The 27,017-nt window shown below is 39.9% G+C and overlaps 1 protein-coding gene across 1 annotated transcript; it reads left to right on the top strand.

The window, feature by feature from the left end:
* Nucleotides 1-116: 116 nt before the first annotated feature.
* wdhd1 (WD repeat and HMG-box DNA binding protein 1) lies at nt 117-23,089 on the top strand. The gene is made up of 26 exons (XM_067614938.1): nt 117-226; nt 508-602; nt 2,188-2,299; nt 2,751-2,902; nt 4,633-4,744; nt 6,258-6,308; nt 6,429-6,524; nt 6,678-6,770; nt 7,741-7,847; nt 8,655-8,808; nt 9,034-9,241; nt 9,508-9,692; nt 9,804-9,988; nt 10,289-10,530; nt 11,812-11,949; nt 12,037-12,193; nt 13,772-13,886; nt 14,066-14,197; nt 14,283-14,509; nt 15,298-15,410; nt 15,506-15,562; nt 15,819-15,850; nt 15,984-16,148; nt 16,970-17,109; nt 17,340-17,475; nt 22,574-23,089. Exons 2-26 carry the CDS (start codon nt 526-528, stop codon nt 22,775-22,777), a joined length of 3,390 nt encoding a protein of 1,129 aa, XP_067471039.1. The 5' UTR covers nt 117-226; nt 508-525; the 3' UTR covers nt 22,778-23,089.
* The last annotated feature ends 3,928 nt before the right edge of the window (nt 23,090-27,017 follow it).

The following is a 27,017-nucleotide window of genomic DNA, read 5'->3' as shown; positions in this document are numbered from 1 at the left end:
AGTATGTGCTTTAATTATGCCAGATTTTTGCAGAAACAGCAGTAATCCGGACAGAAAAAAACCTTGAATCTGACTCATCCTGTGCGCCTAAAATGTAGGAGGAGTTTCGGATGTTGCGTCATGACGTAGCAGGCGGGAGTTGTGACGCTGAGTTTCCTTGTTTTCAACGCAGCGCGGGAGATTCAGGAGAAGAGGAGCAAGTCTGTGGCGTCACCCGCGGAAAGAAGTAAGTTATACTAACACTTTATTTTTCAAGTTATGAACTGTCAGTTAGCTCTGACTTCTTCGTGTTGTCTGATTTAAACGCGCCATCATGCTGTAAACAGTTTTTTTTTTTATTAATTTGACGGTTGAAATCGCTCAACCAGCTGCGTTGGCTTTATTGTTAGCCGAGCTCCTCAGCTAGCTGCCATCTGAAGCATGGGAGACGGTCCCTGTGGTGTACAGATGTGTCAGAAATGTGTTAACTTCACGTGTTAATCACTGTTTTATTTTCCTGTCCGTCAGTCTGGTGGTTTTCTTAAAATGCCGTCTGAAAGGAAGCCGATGCGCTACGGACACTCGGAGGGACACACCGAGGTCTGCTTCGATGACACTGGGAAGTATGTTATCTATTGTCATCTTATCATGACTTTATTTATATAACTGTAACAAAATCCTCACTGTCTGTCTGACAGCTAATAGGATCTGACTGTGTCGTGAGTGTTACTGGTGTCTTTCACTATGTCATACTCATTCATTACAGCCTCTCTATACAAAATTAACATCAAATCAGTAGCTTTTTACAGTTTAGCTCCTCTCACTGGTGACTGAAATCACTGTTGTCAGCTCAGTTGTAACATAAAATGTGTTACTACTTAACTAAAAACTACAGAAACAATCATGATGTGACAACTCTGTTGCAGACAGCTATTTATTGAGCTATTAAAGGATGAGCCTGGTGATTTTCTATGTTTTTCTTATTGTCAACAAATCTCATGTGCAAACCAACAATAGACTGATCTACTTACAAGTATTGTGTGTGTATCCAAAGCCTGATATATCTTATTCATCCATTGTTGTCCAAAAACTATTAAAAACACATCAGTTAGCCACATCACTGCATTGGGTGACACGTTCCTTCATTACCATGAAAAATGTGGTTACTTTAGTTTGGTTAGAAATGGCTCCAAATACTAATAACAGTGTCAAGTTTTCACTCTCTGAGAAGTATTCCTGACTCTGACATTCTAAAATTCTCTAAGAAGTTTAGTACAAAGTCTTTCTGGCACGGGACTACTTTCTGATGAGTGAAAACTAGGTTGTTGTTTTTCACTTTAAGAGCTGTTTCTAAATTAACTAAAGTAACCACACTCTTCAGGAACGAAGGGACATGTCACCCAGTGCAGCTGTGTGGCTCATTGATGTTTCTTTAATAGTTTTTGGACAACAGCAGAGGAATAAGACGTATCAGGCTTTGGATACACACACAATACCTTTTTAGTAGATCAGTTCATTGCTGGTTTGGCTCTGCACATGAGATTTGTTGACAATAAGAAATATAGAAAATCACCAGCTTTATCCTTATATAGACCTAGTTTGGTACTGAACTAAACAGTGCGACGCAGCAACAGATTGAACTTACCAGTAAAGTGAGGATAATCAAAACAGCACCTTAGCATTATGAAAGGTGATGCGTTTATTACTTTTCTTACAAAAAACTAAAAGTAACTATGTAGTCAGTGACTATGAATCTTTTGAAATGATTTGAATCACTAAAAAGATTTATAATTTCTACTTCTAGTCTCCTGCCTTCAGCTCAGTGCAAGCTGGACTTACATGTATCTATGATTCACCTCATGACTCTGAATAGAAACAAAGTAAACTCTTATATAAATGTACATGTGTTCATTACAAAAGAGAGATAGATGATATGAAACTTTATTCATTTATTGATGAAGTGAATCACATAGACTACACTTTAAGTAATGTATTCGTGTTGTATTAAGTGATTTAGCTGCTAGTAAAGCTGGTCCAAGCTTGCACACAGAATTAACATAGTTCTCAATCCTCTTGTTGAACAGCTTAACTTTCTAAATAGACAAAACAATCCTGTGAAGTTTGTTCAACCAGTTTGACACTATGTTACTTTTCCTTTTGCTGCACAAAATTTGCTGAAAAATCTGACCACGATCAAATCTTCCTCAGGTTCATTGTAACCTGCGGAAATGATGGAGATGTTCGGATATGGGAGGGTCTGGATGATGACGACCCGAAGTTCATCACTGTCGGGGAAAAGGCGTACTCTCTGGCTCTCAAGGTTGGTTTTCTGTTGCTGTTGTTTTGATGCTAAAGTTGTTTTGTTGATTCATGATATTTGATTGATTTCTAGACTTGTACTTTACTTGAGTATTTTCATGTGATGCAACTTTATGCTTTTACTCCTCTACATTTATTTAACAGCTTTAGTTACTTTTCAGATGAAGATTTAACATAATGAATAATATAACAAGCTTTTAAAATACAACACATTGTTAAAGATGAAACCAGACACACACTGATGCTTCAGTATTAATAATCTAATGATGTCATATATAATAATATATCAGTCAGAGGCACCAAACCACTTCTTTTACTACAATACTTTAACTACATCAAGCTGCTAATACTTATGTACTTTTACTGAAGTAAAGGATCTGAATTGTTCTTCCACCACTAGCTGCCGGTTATCGATTGAGACGTGTTCTGTAATTCTGGCTTTTCATCCGCAGAACGGCAAGCTTGTGACGGCAAGTTCCAACAACACAGTGCAGATCCACACGTTTCCGGACGGGGATCCTGACGGCATCCTGACCCGGTTCACCACCAACGCCACACACGTCACCTTCAACAGCAGCGGCTCGAGAGTTGCCGCCGGCTCCAGGTACTCAGACACTGGACATGTTTCAAATTATGAACACTTTCGAAAAACAAAATGATGGATTGTATTCATTTTAATCTAATCAGATGGGTGTAAATCTGCTACATGATAAAGGGAGGGTTTTTTTGCATATTGCTTTTATAGGATAGGAGATGCAAGAACAAAGAAGGGGGGATGACATGCATGTGTAGGCCAATATGAATGTTATATTAATCTATTAATACAGATTATTTCAAGGGGAATTGCAAAGGATCAAGATTGAAGTTATTTTGGTGAAGCTGTGATGAAGGAGAGACTGTCTCACTCTGACTGAACACGTTTTAAATGAAAGTGAACAAGACATGAGTTCCCAAAGTATTGTGCTCTCATTAGGATTTAAATGATTATCATAAATATAACAGGACATGCTTCCCCTTCACTTTTAAGTTCAGCTCTGATGTTGCTGAATCTGTGACGCTGCAGGATCCATGTAAATGTCGGCTAGATATGATCAAAGTTTAGATGAGTGTGGGGATTGAATCGTATAGCTTAGATGGAGGAAAAGGCTAAAGGGGGAGGAGGAGTTGACGTGAACCAGTAAAGACAAAGCTGAAGGTGGCGTTTAATACCCTCTGGCAAGAAAAATCTTACTAATGTGATGCACTGCTCTTATCTTGTATGTTTGCTGGTTGAGATAAACTGTGAAATATCTCTGAGAGTAATGCAGTACTCTTTCAATCTCAATCAAAATGTTAGGATGAATGTCAATGGATTATCTGGTGGGAATGTGAGCCCAGTGTAAGTTCACTGTATTTAGCATCTTAAAAGTCAGAGTGGAAACCTCATTTAACTCTTGTCAACAAAGCAAATGATATATTGTGTCTTTATCAGAGTCAAAATGGACAAAGAAAATGCCTATATAGTATAATCAAGCTAGGATAGTGTGGAAACGTTACTCTGTTTGCACTATAAAGGCTTCAAAATAGCGTGTAAATCATTTTTTAAGACTCATAATACTTAAGTGAATTCATTTATTTATAATTTAGCATGTTTTTATCCTCCTATGTGGACGTCCAGCTGCCTGAGCAGATTCATCCTGAGATATTTTCCACCAGTGATGCGAACGTCACTTTCATTCTGTCAAACCGTGCAGGTCCTCTCCGCTCCGGCCGGTGAATGAAGCTGTCGTGCTTAACGTGTCTGTCGTGTTCAGCGTGGTGCATACTAAGACTAAACACAGACTATGTTCTTGTTTTATTCAATATTGTTCTTCCAGTACAGGATGAGCTGCACACAACGATGTACCTGGAAGATATTTCCGCCTCTCAGACACAGCAGCGCGTTTGATTGGTTTCTGATTAGTCTTGATTGGAGATAAACGTCTGTTTGCTGCCAGAAATGATTTGTCCTAAACAGGTTTATCATGGCAATAAAAGCACAGAGCATGGCGCTTTATCGATGCTGCTGTTTTCACACTGAGTCATTTCTGTTGTGATATCGATCGTGAAAAATTCAGACATCTGAGGCCGTTAAGGCGGATTTGGCATCCGCATCCCGGCGGACGTTGGAGGAAATCAGGATTATTTTTGCTTCTCTTGTTCATCGATTTGACAATTTTGCACACGTGTCGGCTCACAGCTGACCTTTCCCTCCAGTCTGCTGCCGCTGCTCACCGGCGGGCGGGCAGCCGCTCAGGCGTGAGTGTAGATTGTCTGCACATGTATTCTTAATTTCTCTTTTTTTTTTTTTCTCAGTGACTTCATGGTTAAGGTGGTGGACGTGGCGGACAGCAGCCAACAGAAAACACTCAGAGGCCACGAAGCGCCTGTTCTCAGTGTCACCTTTGACCCCAAAGATGACTTCCTGGTGGGTAGATCTTTTTCTCTGGATGGCAGAAATACAACAGAGATGTTGTTTTCTGTTTGTGTGCTGGTGATTATGAATATATTGGTCTTAAATTTGCAACCAAAGGATGGTAAAACTGTTTGGTTACCTTCAAAAAGGGTTACCTGCTGCAATAAACTGTAACTTTTTGAGATGATACATGAAGACCTGATGAACTAAAAGGAAAAAATTTGTTTTGGCAGTTTTGCCATTTATTTGACAGCCAGTAGAGAGCGAGCGAGACAGACAGGAAACATGGAAAGAGAGGGAAAAATCAACAAACGCAACACTGTGACTATATAACATACAGCACTACAATACAACCGTACGGCAACACACACCTTCTTAAATTACCAAAGTATTGAATCAACACCTCTTTGACTCTCACTATTAGTGCAGATCATCTAAATTCCATTGAGCTATTGTAATGATTCGTGCAATGACGCACAAAGGAACGCACAAGTAGACGCAGCAGCCGGATCTACTGTCTCGTATCAGGTTGATGTTGTTTTTTATAAGCATTCAGTGAGGTTTGGTGTTGCTTCTGTGGCTGCAGCTGGAAATATGGTTTGTGTGTTTTGTTTTATGATTGCATGAGCACGTTTATGTTTGTTTTTTCGTCTCTATTTCGGACCCGCCTCCCGACAGCTATTAAATTAAACCAGCTTGCTTGATGTGCAGGTCCACACTCTTCTCTGCATTGGTTCACAATGTTTGCGTGTATCTTCAGAGAAGCATAATTCCAGCTTGAGACTCACGACTGTCGAATGATCATCGTTTTGTCGATATCAAAATGTCAAGATGTTCGTATTTTATTGTCCAGCACAGTTTGATAGATACTTGGACATTTGTTATGAATCATGTCTCAGATTTTCACAAAGAAGAAATTTCTTTATTTATATGAGAAAATAAGTTTGTCTGACTGAGACCTGAGACACATTTTCAGTGTATTAGGGGACGTTCACACTGACATCAACTCGACAAAACATTGCAGCGATCGTCCAGTAAAAACGTTGAACCGGGGCTCAACTTTTACCGCAACGCAACATCATCATTTACATGCAGAAGCACGTTCCTGGTGGATTACTTTGTAACATGAAGGCAGTTTTTCTACTGTTGCTGCCTTGATAACTTTTCAGAGTTATAAAATCCTGTCTGTGAGGAGTGTTACAAACCGCTGTGCAGTGTTTTGTTATCTGATAAACCTTTTAAATGCATTAATCCGAAGCTCCAACTTGACTTCCTGGATTGTATTTCATCGTCTCATCAACGCAGCCCCTTTACGCTCTATTAACACACTTAGTCTTCAGTCTTCCAAAAGCCACACAGTTATCAGGCCTCACATCATTATAACACCACAACATCATTTCACTCAAAGACCGATAAATGATGAGTTATCGCCCAGCTCTACTCTGAAGCTGTCAGTGTGGGTGAGCATCATGTGACCTGAGCAGACTGGACTGTTTGTTTTAACCTGGTCTTGTTTCTCCTCCAGGCGTCAGCCAGCTGTGACGGCTCCGTCGTCGTGTGGAATATTGAGGAGCAGGTACGTGAGTGTTTCAGCGTCTCGCTCTCAACTGAATTAATCCACAACAAAACATTTATTTATTTATTGTTTATTACACGGCCGCTCTGTCAGATGCTGATCTGCTTTGTGTCCCTACAGACTCAGGTGATCAGTTGGCCTCTGCTGCAGAAGAGCAATGACGTCAGTAACGCCAAATCTCTGTGCCGACTGGCCTGGCAACCGCGGACGGCAAAGGTCAGTGACACAATCATTTGATTGGCTGAGCCTGCTGCGTTTAATCAGCTCATAGAAAACCAGGTTATTGGTTATAATCTAATCAATGTGAGAGACAGAACAGTGTGCTTATATCACAAAATAACAGATAATTGTGTTTATGTGCGCTGTCAGTTTTTAGCAGTTCCCGTGGAGACCAAGGTGCACCTGTATGAGCGAGGGTCCTGGGATCATGTGACCACGCTGTCTGATGACCTGCTGACACAGGTGAGGTCCAGATGAACACACACACACACACACACACACACACACACACGCACGCACGTGGTCACGTCATCTTCAGTGAGGGCACGACCTCGAGATTTACACAATACATGCAGAGATTTCCTGTCAGATTCTGTTAATTTAATAAAAATCCAGTCAGACAAAGACTATGAGAATATATCAGCCGTACTGACTGTTATTCAGATTGTTTTATTTAAATGGTTACGGGCGGGTGAAGATACAATATTAAATTATTGATTGAATCACAAGCAAAAAGCAAAGATTAGAAAAAAAGAACAACTTTTAACAGAATTTTGATGATCAGAAACCTTTTTTTTCTGCTTCTGACCCTGATACCTTATGTCTAGAGCTGCAACTAACGGTTATTTTCATTATCAATTAATCTGTCTAGTATTGGTTTGGTTGTTTGATCCTTAAAATGTCAGAATAACAAGCCGAAGATATTCAGTTTATTGTCATTGAAGACTAAAGAAACCAGCTAATATTCACATTTGAGAAGCTGGAATCAGAATTTTGACATTTTATTTTGAAAAAATTACTCAAAACAATTGGATATCAAAATAGTTGCTGATTAATTTATTAGCGGGCATGCTTGATGCAGATGTTTAAAAGGAAACCAAACATAGAAATCATATAATGTTAATTTTGACAGAACATTTATAATGTAAAACAGACATTTCATAAAACAATAGGGATATAAATCAGAGTTTGGTAACACTTTCCATCTCATTCATTTAGCTACATTTACCTCCTGTGTTGTTTCTTTTTCTTTATCTGATGTTTAGACATAAAACGCATCAGTTTCCTCTCTAACAGTCATCAGCGTGACGTAAATATCTGATCTTGATACAATCTGAAGGCACAGAAATGACGAGTGTGGTTGAAATCATCCATCAGTGCTCTGCTTTTATTTTAAATACCTTTTTTTTTCCAACCTGTGTTTCCTCTCCAGCCGATCAACGTGCTGGTCTGGTCTCCGTGTGGACAGTTCCTGGCGGCCGGCAGCATCGGAGGTTTACTGACGGTGTGGGACGTCAACAGCAAGCTGTGTGTGGAGAGGTACGCGACGGAAATTATAAAAGTAGTTTGTGTTTGAAGAATAAATGCTTAAAATGTTTATAAATGATGCTGATTGTCGGAGCTAAATTACAGATTTTTAACTGTAATTTGATATTTAAGTTAAATATTCTGAACTTGCTGCTGAATAATGTCTTTAAACGTTGATGACTGCTGGTGAAATTTTAATGAAAATTGGACGTTCAAAGCATCTTCATGCTAACTGGTCAATGTGGTGTCTGTGTTTTTTATTTTTCATGCTGTTTTGATGTCTAAACTCTTGCTAGCGGCCCGTACAGACTCACAGTGTTTGATGTACTTTTTGAGCCGTTCTATAGTTGGTGCGAGAGTAAAAGTCACACAGTCGTTAAAATAAAATAAAAGGTTAATCTTCTGGTGAGCATGAATGTGCTTCATGGCGCCCTAATGGTGTCCAGGAAGTGACCAGCATCTTTAGATTTCATCCTCTGTAGACAAGAGCTCGATGAATACTGGAATCTTTAGACTCATATCTAATGTTTCTGAATGTCCCGTCAGATTATGATCATTTAAACTGATAGTTTTTAGTACAATTTTAATCAAACTTTTTGCTAGTTTTAGACTAATGTGGCTGCTTGTGTTTAGACATTTAACATTTGAGAAGTTTGGCTTTTGTTCAGTGAAAAATGGTTTTGCAGAAAGGCGTGTTTATGCATTTCAAAGTAAAGTAAAGTAAGGTATCTGGTCCTAACTGGGGTCCAGTACCAGAACATTCTGAAACAACAGACCTTCAGGATGACTCGTGTTGAAGTCGTCTCTTCTCCGCTGCAGGCAGAAACACGAGAAGGGCTTCACGGTGTGCGGTCTGGCCTGGCACCCGTCAGGCAGCCAGATCGCCTACACGGACACGGAGGGCTGCCTGGGCCTGCTGGACGGACTCAGCACCTCCTCATCTACCTCCATCACCACGACAACCACCAGCAAGGTACCACACAGAGAACACCGCACCTCAGTGTGTCTTTAAACTCAACTACAGTGAATTAAAAGGCAACATGTAGCTGATTTTCAGCCTCTGTCGTGTCCAAACTATGCAGATATTTTCTAAAATTGTACTTTTTGCTCTTTAAATGACATTACATCATCCTTTTCTTCTACCTTTAACATCAAGTTTCCATTCTCCTGCTGAATAACTCTCTTTCTCTCTCATCAGGCGACGGCTAAAAAGCCAGAAAAAGACTATGACGACCTGTTCGACGACGATGACGACAGACTCATGGACGAAGGACAGAGCGACACCAACTCCCCGGCTAAGAAAGCCGTCGTCGGGGGCGACGACGATGACGACGACGACTTCCTCGTGCCTGCGACGGGGCGGGTGAGGAACAGAGGGGCGATCCTGGATGATGAGAACTCGCTGGGTGAGTGAGGAGAGATAATGAATGAAAATGATGAAGTACAGATGGTGTAAATAGTGGTTTAATAAGGTTTTGATGAATCTATTAATCATCGGGTCTATAAAATGACAGAAAAGAATGAAAGATGTTTATCACAAGAGGCCGAGGAGCTTTTCTTATGTCTCGCTTTGGACAAATCCTAAAGATATAAAACAGAAAATGAGCGATTATAGCGAGAATTTATGAGAATAAATAAATAAAATGAGAATATCTCCACTGCCTCCCTTCAGATACGGGCTCCCTGAGGCTCGGTCAGGGTTTATACGGGGACGATGACGACGCAGGCAGCACCGTAGAGCCGGCCGCCGCCCCGCTGGTGCCCTTGCGTCCCGTGTACGAGGGACCACTGCCGACGCCGCCCCAGAAGGCCTTTCAGCCGGGCTCCACCCCCGCTCACCTCACTCACCGCTTCATGGTAGGACGGGTCCCTGGGGGATGGTACCCAGAGCCCTAAAATATCTCAACAGCTATCGGATGTGTCGCTATGACGTTTCGTAACCGTAGTAACAGTTAAAATCTGCTGCAGATGTGGAACTCGGTGGGGATCGTTCGAGGCTACAACGACGAGCAGGACAACGCCATCGACGTGGAGTTTCACGACACGGCCGTGCACCACGCCATGCACCTCACCAACTCGCTGGGTCACACCATCGCCGATATTTCCCAGGAGGCCGTGCTGCTCGCCTGCCCCAGCACAGACGAGCTCGCCAGGTACGCCCATCATCATTTCCTGACTGCGGCTCGTGATACGTCTACTAAATCAAGGCTGCAACTAAAGATTATTTTCATTATTTATCCAATTTAATGGTTGTATCTGTAAAATATCAGGAAATAGTGAAAAACACGCCAGTTATAATATCTTAGAGCCTTTAAATGTTTAGTTTATTATCATTTATGACACAGAAAAGCTTTAAATTCTCACATTTGAGGAGCTGCAACAAGCAAATATTTGGAATTTTTGCTTAATAAATGACTGAAAATATGAATAGATCTCTCTCGTCCGTTTCCCAGTAAGCTCCAGTGCCTTCACTTCTCATCGTGGGACACCAACAAGGAGTGGATGGTGGACCTGCCGAAGGGCGAGGACGCGAGGGCGCTGTGTCTGGGTCAAGGCTGGGCGGCGGTCGCCACCAGCGCGCTGATGCTCCGGCTCTTCTCCGTCGGGGGAGTCCAGAGAGAAGTCTTCAGCCTGCCGGGACCCGTCGTCTGCATGGCGGCGCACGGAGAGCAGCTGCTGGTAGTCTACCACCGGGGTACGCACGCACGCACGCACGCACGCACACACACACACACACACACACACACACACACACACACACACACACACACACACACACACACAACATAAACTGACCAAGAAAAATATCTTGTTGAGAAGCAGACGTACAGATATAGGTCTGCAAATAACTATTAAAGTAACTCTTCTTTTCATCATTGATTGATCTGTCAGTTGTTTTCTTGATTCATCGATTATCCGTTTGATCTATAAAACATCAAAAAAAGGTGAGAAATGTCCACTATAATATCCCAGAGCTTCATTAAATGTCCAGAACCTGCACATATTCAGTTTACTGTCTAAAACACCAAGAAAAGAAGCAAATTCTCACATTTATGAACCTGATAACATCAAATTTTTGGTATTTTTGCTTTAAAAAATTACCTAAAGGATCAATCAATTATCAAAATAGTTGCAGATTAATATTCTTTCGATTGACTAATTGATTAATCGACTATTAGTTGCAGCGTGAAACAGGTATGATACTCCAAAACTAAAATACATCTGAAAGCAAACACTATATCTGTGTTGCTTTCATTTTCTTTACATATATTTTTGTCAGTGTCTCATAAAGCAGCTAAATGTTTGAAATAGATATAATTATTTATAGGAAATAAATATCTGAGTCTTTTTTTTTTTTGGAAATGATCACCTTTATACAATATGTACTGTATCAGTGAGAGAGTTTGAGTTTAGTTTCAGGCCTTAAAGGGACGAGGCGCGCAGGACGGCATGTTTGTGCAGTCGGCTTTGATCAGGCGGCGTCTGCAATTTATATTTGCATTCAAATTTTTGTTTGCTCGGTACATTCAAGACTTAAAACAAAGCGGTCACGAGGAGAGGATGACTTAATAAGCTGCATTTATTGCTTAAAAATAAGCCGTCACTCTCTCTTCTTCCTCATCTGTATGTTTGCTTGAGTTTTGGAGAAAAACGTTGATATATTTATATATTTGTGCTCACATTAGCTAACCTGCATCCTGTATGATCTGCAGTAATTTAAAGAGACTCTGATGGCATCAAGAGTTTCCCAGGAAACGACACAGAGGTTGACTCACAGTGTCGCACAAAGAATGAATGAATTCTGAATGAATGGATATTTGGCCTGGTCGGGGTTCTCGGTGTACAATTAAAGGGGAAACACTTTGTATTGATTCAGTTATTGAAGCATCAGTCCTCACACAGCCGTTTCCTTTTCTTATTTTAAAGTCTTGATAAATCCTCACGTTGGTGCATGTGTCTCGTTTCATGTCATCAGCTACTGGTTTTGATGGAGACCAGGCCCTGGGAGTCCAGCTGCTGCAGTTTGGTCGAAGAAAGAGGCAAACCATCAACGGCGAACCCCTCCCGCTCTCCCACAAATCCCACCTGTCCTGGCTCGGATTCACCGCTGAAGGTAAACACACCGACAACTACACCCTAGTTTGTTGACATACTTTTCAGTTTAGGATCGTAAGATGACAACCAGGTTGTGGTTTTTCAGGAACGCCGTGCTACGTGGATTCAGAGGGGATGGTGCGGATGATGAATCGTTCCCTCGGCAACACGTGGACGCCGGTGTGTAACACCAGAGAGACCTGCAAGAGCAAATCAGACCACTACTGGGTGGTCGGAGTTCACGAGAACCCTCAGCAGCTCAGGTGAACTTTCTGCTACGTCTCTTCTCTACAAACACCGTTTGTAACTTCCTGTCGGCCGAGACGTTCACACCTGAGAAGTTGGTTTTATATGTCGGTCGTGTTACAGGCAGGAAGTAGATTACTGACCTGTAGGTTTTATTCTGAAGGATCTGACAGAAACTAAACAAGAAGAAGTGTGAAATTTGAGTAACTTAGAGGTTTTTTTGTTAAAATAATTATATTAAACTTTATTTGTATAGCACCTTTCATAACATAAAATGCAGGTCAAAGTGCTTTACAGAAAGAGGTACAAACAAACAAGCAGGCAAAAAAAAGATATTTTATAATATTAAAAGAAAGGAGAAAGATAAATACAAAGAGGTAAGAGGATAAAAGGAGGTAAAATCCTGAGATAGAAAAGATAAAACAGGTAGTAAATAAGCTGATAACAGTAAAAGGCAAATAAAAAGTTGAGTTAATTAAAAGCAAAACCATAAAAATAAGTTTTGAGCTGCTTCTTGTCTAATATGCGGCAGTAGTTTGTTCCAGATCTTTGGTGCCTCACCATAACTTTTTTGCATTTTGTTTGTGGCACATTTAACAAGCCGGCGTTAGGCAACCTGAGCGAACGATTTGGAACATATTCTGACAAACAATCTGAGAGATATGAAGGTGCTCGAGACCTTTCTGGGCTTTAAAAACAAGTATCCTCAACGTTACAGGTAGCCAGTACATTGACACTAATACTGGTGTGATATGTTCACATTTCCTAGTTTTGGTTAAAGTTCTTGCTGCTGAATTTTGAACAAGTTGCAGCCGATCAATGGTTTTATTTGGTAAACCAGTATAAAATGCATTACAATAATCTAAGCGTGAAAAAACAAAGGCATGAGTGAGTAACACCCAAGTTTTTTACTTCTGGTTTAATCTGTGGAGCCACATTTCCAATCCTGCATGAAAGTTCTTCACTTTGTGCATCTGTGCCGATTATAAGAACTTCTGTTTTATCTTTATTTAATTAAAGGTTGTTACCACTCCTTAATACCATAATAGTAAATCAATTGTATGATAATATTTACACAATAAATTACACATAAAATCAAACCAGGATGTTTATGTAGCATCAGAGAGAGAAAGTTATCTGAACACCAAACTCAGAAGATGCAAAAATAAGCATAAAAATGTGAATTTGGTTGTTTTTTTGTTTTTTTAAAAAAAATTTTAATTAATAAAGTTTCTGTTAAGCAGCTGATTCTCAGATGGTGACGTTTCCCATGAGCACCTGAACGCATCATCAAAGAAGAGTCTCTACTAACAGCTGGATGATCACATGATGACAGCAAAACTTTAATGAATTAAAGAAATAGCAACCACATTTTCAAATCTTCATACTGAAATCAACTGAAACTGAAAGTTTAGGCTTCAGACTTTCAGAAATCGTCAACAGGACAATAAAAAACATCAGATCTGTAGTTGGAGGGATATAAAAGTGCCTTAAATTCAATCTGCTTTAAAGTATTTAATGATGATGTAATCTTCTTGTTTTTGCTGGTTAGTCATTATATTTTGGTTTTCTTCTGTCTGTTTTTGTGCTATCAGGTGTATTCCATGTAAAGGCTCCAGGTACCCCCCCACCCTGCCCAGACCCGCTGTGGCCATCTTGCCCTTCAAGGTGCCGCTGTGTCAGACCACCACAGAGAAAGGACAGATGGAGGTAAACCGAGACGGCTCGCTCGAATGAACCGCACAGATGTTCACCGATGAACCGCATGTGACGCTTTCACAAAGATCCGGTTTATTGTCAGAGTTTAAAGTTACATATTTGTCTTAAATCTGACTTTGAAGTCCAGAGTTTCCATCCCGTCTGTGTCTCCTCCTCTGTCTGTCCTCCAGGAGCAGTTCTGGCGTTCAGTCCTCTTCCACAACCACTACAGCTTCCTGTCCTCCAGCGGTTACGAGATCGACGAGGACGGACAGAGTCAGTCGCAGAAGGAGCAGCAGGAGCTGCTGATGAAGATGTTTGCAGTCAGTATTATAGCCGCTGACGTCTAAGTGTTTCTCGTTGCTCTCTGGCGTCTCCTGATGAATGAATCTTGACGTTTCCCTCCAGTTGTCGTGTAAGCTGGAGAGAGAGTTTCGCTGCGTGGAGTTGGCCGAGATGATGACCCAGAACGTGGTGACTCTGGCCATCCGATACGCCTCCAGATCCAGACGCATGGCCCTCGCCCAGCGGCTCAGTGAGATCGCCCTGGAGAAAGCCAACCAGATCCAGGAAGAAGAGGCAGAGGAGCAGGAAGAGGAGCCAGACTACTCCAGTATCAGGCGGACCACATCTGGGTAAAAACACATCTGTTGCAACAGATTCTGCTGTAGTTACAGGACTGAACAGCTCACTGATGTAGGAAGAACAGGTTTTATTTTACGTCATCCAAAACAACAAACCAAAGTAAATTAAGCATTTGAAGGTACTTTGCATAAAGTGATTTTCGGTTGTGACAGAAAAAAGTTTACAAAGTGAGAGACGTGGTGAAATTATTTTGAAGGCATGTTTAAACGTTACCATGGCGACCAGAGTGTGTTAGGGGGCCAGAGAGGATGTTACTCATGTTATGTTGTTGGTGCAATGTTAGGATGCTGCTAATAAAGTTGCATATGAGTACACAGTGGATTCAGGTTTATTATTATTATATTTAGAAAATACCACAGTTTTTAAGCCGGTCGTATCATTTTAGTTTGTTGTATTTATTCGCCGCACCTCAAAGGCCGGTCCGTGAAAATATTGTCTGATATTAAACCGGTCCGTGGAACAGAAAAGGTTTGGGACCTCTGATCTACATCATATAACGACACAAGTATTAAAAAATGATACCCAGCCTCATACTTTGCGATGATATAAATCTGACCCACAAAAGTTTGGGACAGATATCGATTTGCTCCCGTTTATTTACACTCAGCACTGAAACTCAGCTGCTCGTATTGTTGCGGCTGCTCCTTCAAACTGCTGCTTGAAGCGCGGTAACGTACACGTACAGCAGTAGAGCGAGTGAAACGTGTGTTTTTATATCCTCTACTGTGCTCCGACAGAAGGGAAAATCACGCGATTCATTAGTTTATTATCTGGACAGGTACGGCAGCAGACATACTCAGGAGGAGGAGGAGGAGGAGCGCGAAGAAGAGCTTGAGGAGGAAGAGGAAGGACAGGAGATGGAGATGGAGGAGTCGGCAGAAGCCCGAAAACGTCAGTTTTACTTCTTCTTCTGAGCTCTCTGTGTTCTCATCTAAAGCACAACATGTTCAGCTAACAATGTTTCATGACTGCGTGTCGTACTTCAGGTCTGAATCCGTTTGCTAAAGAGGCGAGTTCACCCGTAACGCCGTCTCCGACACCCGGTGAGTAAACACTGAATCATTCCTCAATCAACAGTCTGTATGTTTAAATAAATGCTTGAAATGGCAAATTAGTTTACATTAGACACACCGTCCTTTACCGTCTGCACCGAGACTGATTATTTATCTACAATCCAGACATCAGACGTCTGTGTGCAGCCATGAACTGTAGAACATTTGATCCAGAGTGTGATATTGTTTTATATTCCTGCTAATACGGTAATTAAAATATTTTAAATGCCTCATATTTGTTTTGCAGTTGGTAAAGCGGGACGTGCAAACCCTTTCAAGGTAAGAGTTCAAGATATTTTCTCAGCTGCATCGTTTGTTTTTCTTTATCTGATTATTTAAATGTGAATCAGCTTAAAGACTTTTAGAGACTCTCGTGTGTTAAGCGGTAAATGGTTTGATGGGATGCTCGCAGGTTCTCGGTGCGGCGAAACCTTCAGCTGCGGCCGGTCAGCCTCGAGTGACGAACATCCTGGACAACATGACGTCCAGCAGGAAGTCGGCTCCACTCGGCGGCTCTGCAGGGAAATCGAGCAAAAACCCCGTCCTCAAACCGCTGGCCCCCAGACCCAAAACAAAGGTATCATTATCTCCGAGCTTCTCCCAACAGATTTTTATTATATTTATATTCCTGGGCTCTACTGGAATATCTTTGCATGATTTACAGTTCAAATAACTCCTTATTTATCTCATACTGGCACCTTCATGCAGCCCCTCAGTTCAGCCTCCGTCTGAAACAGGCAGTTTAACTCCTGTCTATTTAACGCCCTCCTCCCAGTGAGCCCGCTCTCTTCTGATTGGCCAGCTTCTGAAGCAATGTAAACAAACTATAATAGTTAGATTTCACTTCTTTTTCTCTCGTTCTTTACTTGAAATGGAAACAAATACATCCGTACACGTTCAACCCCAAATCTGATCTGAAATACGAGAGTGGACGACGTGAACAACCTCTGCAACAAATATTACTGAACAGGAAGTTATTTACGGACGCCAAAAGTAGAAAAACATAGCAAACGATGCATTCAGAGCAACCTGAAACCAGGGTTTTACATACTTTCACCTCAAGTTTCATAATACCTAGTTTTTAATATTATAAATATCATCTTGAGGTGATAACACCACTGATAACAGATACAATATATAATGCATACTTTAATAAATTGATAAAACCATAGATTTTATCTCTTTTTTTTTAATATACTTTAATGGGAATGCAAAGAGCCTGCAGGTAATAATTTCATAGCATAGTGGAACCTGTTGCTCTGTGCATTTGACAACATGTAAGTTCAGCACTGTGCATGTTATGCCTTCACATGCAGGACTTGAGTGTAAAACTGGACGTTTTTGCACCTCGAGGCTTTCTGCTGATAGGACCTGTTTTTTTTGTTTTTTTCTGTGCAGACTCAGTCGACTCTGCTGCAGATGACCACCACAAAAGCGGCCAATAAGAAGAATCAGGTGAACACAGAACCGGCTGCAGATCAGCAGAAGCAACCAGACGTCCCGCCTCCAGCCTCTCCGGAGAACACAGAGAATAAAAGGTAAAAGATTTAAATCTGTCTGTGATATTATTACGTTTTTGGAACATAACCGTCAGCCTGCAGGCCAGAGTAGCTCAGAGATGAATTTTATGGATAAAACGAGGTTGACTGTAGCGTGTAACATCATTCTTGGCCATCTGGAGAAAGAGTGGCCCTTTAGTTAGGATTATTTTGTTAAATGCAGACTAGTTTTCTCTAGTTTTTCTTATCTGTCATGTGTTTCTGTTCAGACCGAAGACGGGCTTCCAGCTGTGGTTGGAGGAGAACAGGAAGAGCATCGTCGCCGACCAACCTGACCTGCAGGAGACGGACGTCATCAAGGAGGCGATGGGACGCTTCAGGACGCTGTCAGCGGAGGAGCGGCTGGTAGGAAACACTCGAGGGTTCAGAGAGGGCGCTTGTACTGAATATACGTGTACTGTTTACTCGATATTTTGTGATGAACTGGTCTTTAAAAGTCTCAAATTTAACTGAATCCTGCAGAAACCCTGCACGTTTCCTGCAAAACAAATCAACAGCACAATAAACTTCAAATTATACCAGATATTAACTTAATTTCATTGTTTTTTAAAATTCAACGACAGTATTTCTTTGTGTTACCAAAGCACTAAAAGTGATCTGTCTTCAGTTCATCCTGCCTTGATGTAGTTTGCCCTGAAGAGTAAATTAACCAGTGAAACCATCAATTAAACTGTTGATCATCAGCTGCAGATCCATTAACTCGTCGTCACCGAGCAGCCTGAACACACACTGCACTCAAATCCTCTCACATCTCTTTCCTCATTGTCAGTTATATTTATAATATTATGTTGTTGCTGCGGTTGTATTCACACCTGAAGAAACAAATTAGAAAAACAGCACAACAGCAGATAAAATCTTTGTGTTCATAAAAACCTGGAGACGCAGAGTTGTAAACTCCGCCATGAGGGAGGACAAAGACGTTACTAGGACGAGGGGAGGACATTTCTCTTCGGTTGATAACGTCAGTAAAGTTAGACTTTGCTGTCGGCTTCCTGACTCATTTTAAAGAAGACGAGAGAAAAAGAGAGAGAGCAGCGGTGGTCAAGCGAGCTAGAGAGTGAATGAAGAGAGGGAGCGCTGGTAGTGAGAAAGCCAGTGAATCAGATCAATAAAACATTTTCTGATTGTTTTACAGCGGTTACATTATAGAGCATAAATAAACACGCCCACAACCCCCCAGCACACCTCCGCTCGACCCTGCGGCTGAACGCAGCACCGCCTGATTCGGTGTGAATGCAGCCTTAGTCAGTGTGTTTACATGCACTTAAATAATCAGATTACTCTCTGTGATGACAATTTATTTCAACAGCGAACCCCTTTTTAGCCTTTATTAGCAGGACATCAAGTAATAAATGTTTTATAACATTATAATAACATTATAATGTGGTTGTAAGCAGTTAAAAGGACATTTCATGTGTTTCACTACTGAATCTGTAACTGTTATTGTGTCGCTGCGCTAACGAGCTCCAGTCTAAAGACCGAAGACCACAACAAGACGCCATAAATATAAAAACCTCTTTTAACCTGTTTGGACGTCGTTATCGGCTGTCGCTAACCAGCACGCTGATGATTTTTGATCTATAAAGCCACAGTATAAAAGATCAGGCTTGTTAAGTAGAGTTGCAACGATTAGTCGATCGTTAGGAAATTAATTTCCAACTCGTTTAATAATCCATTAATTTTTTTGTTTGTTTTTAAGAAAAAAATCACAAAATTCTGTGTTTCCAGCCTCTCCAATAAATACATGAATGAATATTTTGTCTTCTATGATAGTAAAATCTTTGGATTATTGACTGTCTGGAACAAAGCAATCAAGAAAATAACAGATTCATCGATAATGAAAATAATTGCTATTTGCCGCCTCACACACGAGTCGTATCTGTCTCTAGTTTGATGGTTTATATAAACTAGAATTTTGTTTGATGTCAGTGTTTTGTGTGGTGTCATTAAAGTGTTTATAGTCAATATTTTTTTATAATAACTTTGTAAAATCAGATGCGTGGCTCGTAGTTATGAACCTACAGAGAATTATCAGCGACTCTGCAGCTTCGCTCGGCTCTACGGAGCTTTATAGTGAGTTTCAGCTCATTGTTTATCTGTCTGGCTGCAACTTTACTGTTCTGGTTCACTCTCAGCGCTCTCATAGCGTCGTTTTCAGAGAAAAAGTTGCTGTACACTACCTGCTCAGCACCAAACAGCAAACACACAGTTAGCTGTAGACTAGCTGGTGAACATAGTGGAGCTTTTAGCAGCTAAAGAGCCAGATATTTCACTCAGGAGTCGGTAGAGAGCAAACACGACTCCAAATGAATGATCATGTTGCTCCTTAACTGCTGGATGTGGAAATTAGACCCCAAAAATAGCAGATTTAAGATATTTTCACTGAAAAACACCCAGATTTCTGGGTGACAGTAACAGTTAAAACCAATTTCCACCCAAATTTTCTGCCCCGACGCCTCCGTGTCAGCTGCGGAGAGTCGATAGGTTACTAAATGAGGGCAGTGATGACGGACCTCATCCTTTCATCCACCTGAGAGCTGATAGACGTCAATCTGTGGGTTTGTATAGTAACCTGGTCCTGACCCTGCATACATCAAGGCTCTCAGCAGAAAACTGGATGACACTCCACAGACAGAAAGACAAGAGGAAGTGGATGTGAACAGGAGGAGGAGGAGGAGGAGGGACGCCTGTTGCCTGGGAACCCTGTCGAGTGTGTTTTGGCAGTGAGGGCACGAAGCATTTATCTTATGATAATACTGAGAGAGAGACAGTGAGTCGGTCAGTCTGCAGCGGAATAATGATCATCATACAGTTTTTGTGTATTTTAAAAGACAGTTGTAGCATCTGTGCTTTTTTTTTCTTCTTTTTTAAAAAGATTTCACCACTTTTAATTGAATTCAGACAGTTTTTAATATCAAAAGTTGGGAAACTCCTTCGTAAACTGACCACAGTTCACTCAAGTCTAAGTTTCGTGTTCTTAGAAGAAGCTTTTTGAGGCCTTGATGTGAATCTTTTGGGGGCCAATATTGTTGAATACATTTGCTATGTGTATTGGCAATCAACACTCAATCTGTACTAAGGCTGCAACTGAATATTATTTTCATTATTGATTGATCTGTTGATAATTTTCTCTTTTATGCCCTCAGTTGTTTGGTCTATAAAATATCAGAAAATTTTTCCCAAAGCCCAAGATGCAACCTAAAATATTGTAGAAGACTAAAGAAAATTATTCACATTTGAGAAGCTGGAACCGGAGAGTTCAGGCATTTTTTTTCCTGAAAAACACTCAAAACAATCAATCGATTATCATAATAGTTGATTAATTTTCTGTTGATTGACTAATCGACTAATTGTTGCAGCTTTAATTTGTATCTCTAATATTTGTTTTCTCTTTCTTTACCACTGCTGCGCTGAGTAAACGTCAGGAGGCTCAGCAGCCACGTTTCTCTGTTTAGCGTCGTCATGCTAGGCTAACATATTGTTGCTAACTTTGGAGCTAACCTCCTTCAATTTTCCATCAATTGGGGAAACAACAGACTTTTCTTGGTCTTGACAAGTTGCAGCATTTATTAACTGACTCTTCCGTCTGCTCGGGAGGCTACGTCAACAAACCGTGAAACAAACAGTAGTAAGATTTCGAAACGTCAACTTCTCAAATACATCCGTACATTCGAGCCAAAATCCAATCCAATATATGAGAGTCAACAACGCAAACAACACATGGAACAACCTTAGCAACATTCTTAGCGATCAAGGCTGCAGAAGAGACGGCCGCTTATGTGCCATGTGTCGAGCCGACGTCATCTCATCAGCAAGGTAGAAAAAAAATGTTGCAAATGAAGCGTTTAGAGCAAATGTTTCAGGGAGCATTTCTGCGTACGTTAACCTCAAGTTGTGGAACTTTGACCGTGTTTAACTAGGGATGCACGATATTATCGGCACGGCAACGGTATTGGCCGATAAAAGCTCTAAAATGAAATATTGGCATCGGCAAATCCTGTCGATAATGAGAGGCTGTTATGTCGCCTTCCCCTCTGCCGCCTGACGGTGCTTCCCTCGACGGACTGTGTCACCCTGACGGTCCCGGTGCTTCCTCAGCAGGCTCCACTTCACTCAAGCTGCCCGTCAGACACGCTGCTTCTTCCCACTTTAACCTGAATAACAAACCGGGGCTCAGTGCTCTGGTTGGATCCACATTGAGAGTCGGGGCTAACGTTAGCTTGGAGGCTAGCTGGCTGTGCTTCCTTCCGGTCATGCTGCGGCTAACGCTCTACTAGCCTCTTCCTGCTGAGCTCCTGAATCCAGTCTTACTAAGTTCTTCCTTCATATATTGTCTTTCTTGATCATACTTGGTACAGTCTATGCTTGCATGCATAATAGTCTCCTCAGCCAGCAGGAATAAAAATATACATATATCGGCAATCGGCCACAGTGAGTTGGAAATATCGGATATCGGCAAAAAATCCAATATCGTGCATCCCTAATTATAACAGTAGATGTATAACAGAAAACCACAAAATAAAAAATCAAATGAAACTCAGTGACTGCTGACGCTTTTGCACTGCATTTTGGCTGTGAGTGTTATTAGAAAGCTTAGAAAATGATCCTTTGGGGACGTATTTACCCTGCTAACGTCTCACCCCGGGAGAGAGAGTGTGTATGTGTGCGCTTGTGTGTGTGCGTGTGATTGTGAGTGAGTTGCTTCCTAATCACATTATTCTGTGCAAATACAATAAAACAACAATTGAATAGCGAGACGTCACAGCTTGTCCCATCTACCAGCTCTGTAATGGTGCTGTTTATGTGTGTTTGCCTTTTTTGAATATGCATGGGGTTAATGGCAGTGCTTCACTGGGCGTCGGAGGTGAAGAGTGTGTGTTTTATTTGTGTGTTTGTGTTTGTTTTTGTGTGTGTGTGTGTGTGTTTGTGTGTGTGTGGCTGCTGCTGCCAGTCCACTCACACCAGGCCTGATGATTCATCCCGGCTCCATTACGTCCAGGAAAGCGCTTCCTTTTGTCTCGGCTCTCTCGGAGAGAAAAGGGAGGAGAAAAAAAAATAAATAAATAAATAAAAGCAAGAGGAGGAAAAGAGCCAGCGGGCCCAAAAGAGATGCAGCCTGTCAATAGTGATTATACATGACAGGATGCAATTTCAGACTGCACGGCTGAGTACGTGTGTGTGTGTGTGTGTGTGTGTGTGTGTGTGTGTGTGTGTGTCTGTGTGTGTGTCTGTGTGTGTGTCTGTGTGTGTGTGTGTGTGTGTGTGTGTGTGTGTGTGTGTGTGTGTGTGTGTGTGTGTGTTTAGTCATCGTCCATGTAGGTGTTTGGAGCCTTGATAGAAACAGATGAACAATGGAGAGATTCCCTTTTTTCCATCACTTGTCCGATAATTAACATGTTCTCTTCATGTCCTTTTTTTTTTTTCTTTTAAAAATTTCATTCAGTCGTGGACAGAAAGAGCAAAAGGCCAGACTGGAGATGCAGCAGATCTGAAGAAGAGGAAAAGAGAAGGAGGAGGAGGAGGAGGAGGAGGAGGAGATGCGGAAAATGAAAACGGACAAACAGAAGCAGATGAAAATAGCGCCAAGAAGAAAAAATCTTTGGATCCTTCCTCCAAGCTTTCAGCGTTCGCTTTTAACAAAAACTAAATAGTTTGATATTTGTTTTTTTGTTCAGATTTGTTCAGACATCAGAAACAAAAGGATCAATGAAATGTATTTTTTCTTCCACAGGTGCTAAATCTTGTTCATTATATGTTCACTGTGCTTTGAGGCACTTAATAAAAAAAACATTTAAAGCCCTTAAATACCTTTAAAGTTAGTGATGGATCAGTGACATTCATCAACTCGTTCTAATAATCAAGTGTGATGGTTTTGTTTCTTATTGTTGTTTGTTTGATTTTACAGTTTAAAAACTCTTTACTGTATTTTAACAAGTGAAATAAATGTAAATGTTTGTTACCTCCTGTTTCAGTCTTTGTTTTTCTTTTTCATTTAAAGCAGAGAAATGAGAGAAATGTCAGTAGAAACATGGATATTTTTCCTATTTTCAATTAAATCGCATGTAAAGTCCATCTCAGTACTCTCAGACTGTGGCACTCTGAGCCTGGTGGTTCCTACTGAAAATCTTTAAATACAGGTCTTTAAATATGTAATTTCATATTTTTTTTTAAAATACTCAGTAATTTCCTAAAACAGCAGAGCTCTAGGTTTTAGCAAAATGTCACTCAAACAGGAGGAAATGGTGCCTATTTTCAGTTGCTGATGTGAAACAGATTGTAATAAGTATATCTGGTGAAACAAGAGTAGTGATGGCAGAGCAGAGAAAGGTATCTGGTATAAAATAGCAGAACATTGTGAAAAATGTTGATCACTGTTTCCCAAGATGCAACCTGAAATGTCTCGTTTTGTCCCGACAAACAGTCCATAAACCAAAGAGACTCAGTTTAGCATCACAGAGGATTTAAGATGCCATAAACTATTCACATTTGAGAAGCTGGAAAAATAGACTTTTAGCATTTTATCTTAAAAAATGACTGAAAATGAATAGTCGATTATCATAATAGTTTCCAATTAATTGTCTGATGATCAACTAATTGTTTAATCGACTAATCGTTGCAGCTCTAGTAATTACTCTAGTAAGCACAGGGTCCACAAGAGTAAAAATAAAAAGAGTAAAATACTGAACAGCAGCCCAGCAGTAGTTCAACAATTACTTAGAATGTAGCATTAGCCAAACATTAGCTCCAGATGCATAGTGAAGTAGCTAGCTTGGTTAGCAGCAAGCTAGTCAAAGAAAAACTAAATTCTACTTAAAGGACAGTTTCACAATTTTTTCAAGTCTGTCTTAAAACAACAGTCAGGTGTCCATATGAACACTGAAATATAATCATTCCTCCTGTTCATAGATCCCCTCCAAATGCACATTTACAGTCTTTTATAGCATCAAATTCCCTCTTTGTGTTTCCCTGTTGAGCTGTGGTGGAAGTATAGTAACAAAAAGAGGAACTTTGGAACTAAAAAGACTGTGAAGTTGAAAGATATCTACTTGATTTGACTCATTTGGACGCTGAAGCTTCATATTAGCTTCAGATAAACTTGACTGTGGATTTTGTCCTCCATCATTTACATTGTAAGGTCATTATGAAGGGATCTTCTAATGGTCAGTATGAACAGGAGGAATGATTACAGCAAGAAAAACATGTTTCAATGTTCATTTGGGCTCCTGACTGTTGTTTTAAGACAGACTTGAAACATTGTGACCCATCTTTAAACAACAAGTAAGTATTAAGATAAGGATGTAAGATTTTGGTTTTAATATGATAGAAAACATACAATGTACACTTTAGATCACAGCCTGCACACCCTGTACTCACCCTTTTAAATAAACGTAGAACAGAACAATGAAAAAATCTGTCAGTGCAGTGAGAATATTTCTATTTTTTTCCCATTTAAGTCAATTTGTTAAAAAAATCAAGTTGCATTTTTCTTCATTCTGCAGCACTAACCTGCCTTCTTCCTGCTTCTTTCAAAATACATGACACTCTGTTCTATAAATGATTTTTTTAAGACAACAGTGATGATCAAAATGGATATGAAAGACAAACTGCTGTTTCTTCTTCAGGTCTCTAAAACCTCCAGGCTGTAAATCTGTTACAAGTGGTCACAACAAGACATTGCTTCATTTTGCTTTTGCTTTCTAAATAGTTTTATGAACCTTTTGCTCGTTTCCCCAACCACCCTTAACTAATGTCCATTACCTTCTTATTGACCTTTGACCTCCACCAGGTTCATAGAGGCAGGTTTAATTGTATAACACATTTAATTTTATAGTGCTTGACATAAAACATATAGGGCATCAAGACAAAATGTAAAAGAAACACATGATAAAAAGACACATTTAAATACAATTAAAAAGAGTTAAATAGAAAATAAGCTGAAATAGAATAAGAGACATAAAAACAAAGACAATAAAAGCAGTCGCAGTACGAGATATGAATCAAAATCCTCGGATTTGATTTAATAAAAGGCCGCGGCGAACAGTAAAGTCTTCAGTCTTTATTTAAAAGACCCGAGAGTTGCAGTTTTCTGTGAGTTTGTTCCAGATAATGTGGAGCATAAAAACTGAACGCTGCTGCTTGTCCAGGTTCAGTTTTAACTCTGAGGACAGAAAGCAGACCAGACCCCAGACCACCTGAGAGATCTGGACGGTTCATAACGTAGCAGCAGATCAGAAACCATTCACTGCTTCATAAACCAGACATAATAATAATAATAATAATAATAATAATAATAATAATAATAGCAGAACAAGTAATAAGTTATCCAAAAATACAAACAAACACAAAACAAACACATATATGGTGCAAATATGCAGCTATAATATAGAAAATGTAAATACCAGATAAAGTTCAGATTTTGTGGCAAAACTGTTCACTTTAATGCACATAAGTACATTTTGATGCTCATACACATTAGATATAACTGCATAAAGTACAAATACACACTACTGAAGAATAGACAGACCCAAAATATAATATGGATAATGATATACTGTATATAACAAAGACATAATGAGCTGACAGTTTACAGGAGTGATGTCATTGCGAGTACAAATTGAAGGTATTTATACTTAACTTGCTTATTTCCATTCTGAAAATCTTTCAATTTTCTCCGCAACCGCATTTCAGATGTAAATATTGTACATTTATCTGACGTTACCTGTTACATCACAGACAAGATTTCACACACAAAAACATAATATACTCATTTAAATGATGCATTTTTATAGATGAAAGCACCCCATGATACATAAAGTAGTTTAATTATGCTGCACTATATTATAATATTCTTTAAACATTAAATGCAACAATAATTTACACAGAATGTCTCTATAAGTTCATGTATTTTTGGATAATTATGTACATTCTGCTGCTAATATCTGTAAATGTACTTAATATTTTTGAATGAAGGAATTTTACTGGTAATTCAGTCATTTTTACATTGAATTTGTACTTTTTTAGTCTGAACATTACAGTACGTCCACTTCTAGACATCATTTAATTACTTATTATTAGTTACATCCTGTGTTTGATAAGTCAGAATATCTGCTGTAAGAAAGGTCTGTTACTGAAAGAGAAAAATAATAGCAAGTTGCATGTTTCTGTTACATTTTAATAAACTTTAACACTTTTTTCAGGTTTATAAATTCTCTGGTTGATTCTCTTTTATATGAAATTGGTGCCAGATGTGCGTATGAGGGCGGAAAAGGTGAAGAAGTCATATAGTTTCTCTTTTGCCTGAAGGTTAGTGCATATACTATATGAATTGTGTTTGCAGTTTTCACATTTTTAAGTATTTTTATCATCTCATAGCTTCTACAGAATTTGTTTAATATGTTTGTGTGACCTAAAGTCAAATCACCACAAGATTCCTTTACTGCAGCAGTTAATTTAAAGGATAAAAACTTTCTCTTTTGTTTTCTATTTTGCTGGATATTTTCACCTCTTTGGGACTTTAATTCTCTGTTTTATTTTTGTTTTTACGCTCATATAAGTATAGTCTGTTATGCATATTTTATAGTAAAGTGTCGTCCCAACTTTTTTTTGTCTTTGTACCCTCATAGATCAGACGAACTCTGTCATACACGTCATAGTGAACGGGACTGTACAGCAGCAGCATTGTTTACATTTTTTCAGTAGGTTTGGTTAAGTTTACTTTTGTATCACCACTTGCAGAAGCTGGATGTTTCATATTCATCCTTTACTTTTAGATACTGTTCTGATCTGTTTTGACTTTTCTAATAGCTTGCTAAGTAGTTTTCATGCACTCACACCAATTTTACACATATTTTGTATTTATTTTCACCTAAACACAAATATAATAATAA

The sequence above is a fragment of the Thunnus thynnus genome, chromosome 1, assembly GCF_963924715.1.
Source record: "Thunnus thynnus chromosome 1, fThuThy2.1, whole genome shotgun sequence".
Taxonomy (NCBI): Eukaryota; Metazoa; Chordata; class Actinopteri; order Scombriformes; family Scombridae; genus Thunnus; species Thunnus thynnus.
This window is presented reverse-complemented; position numbering and strand designations above follow the sequence as displayed.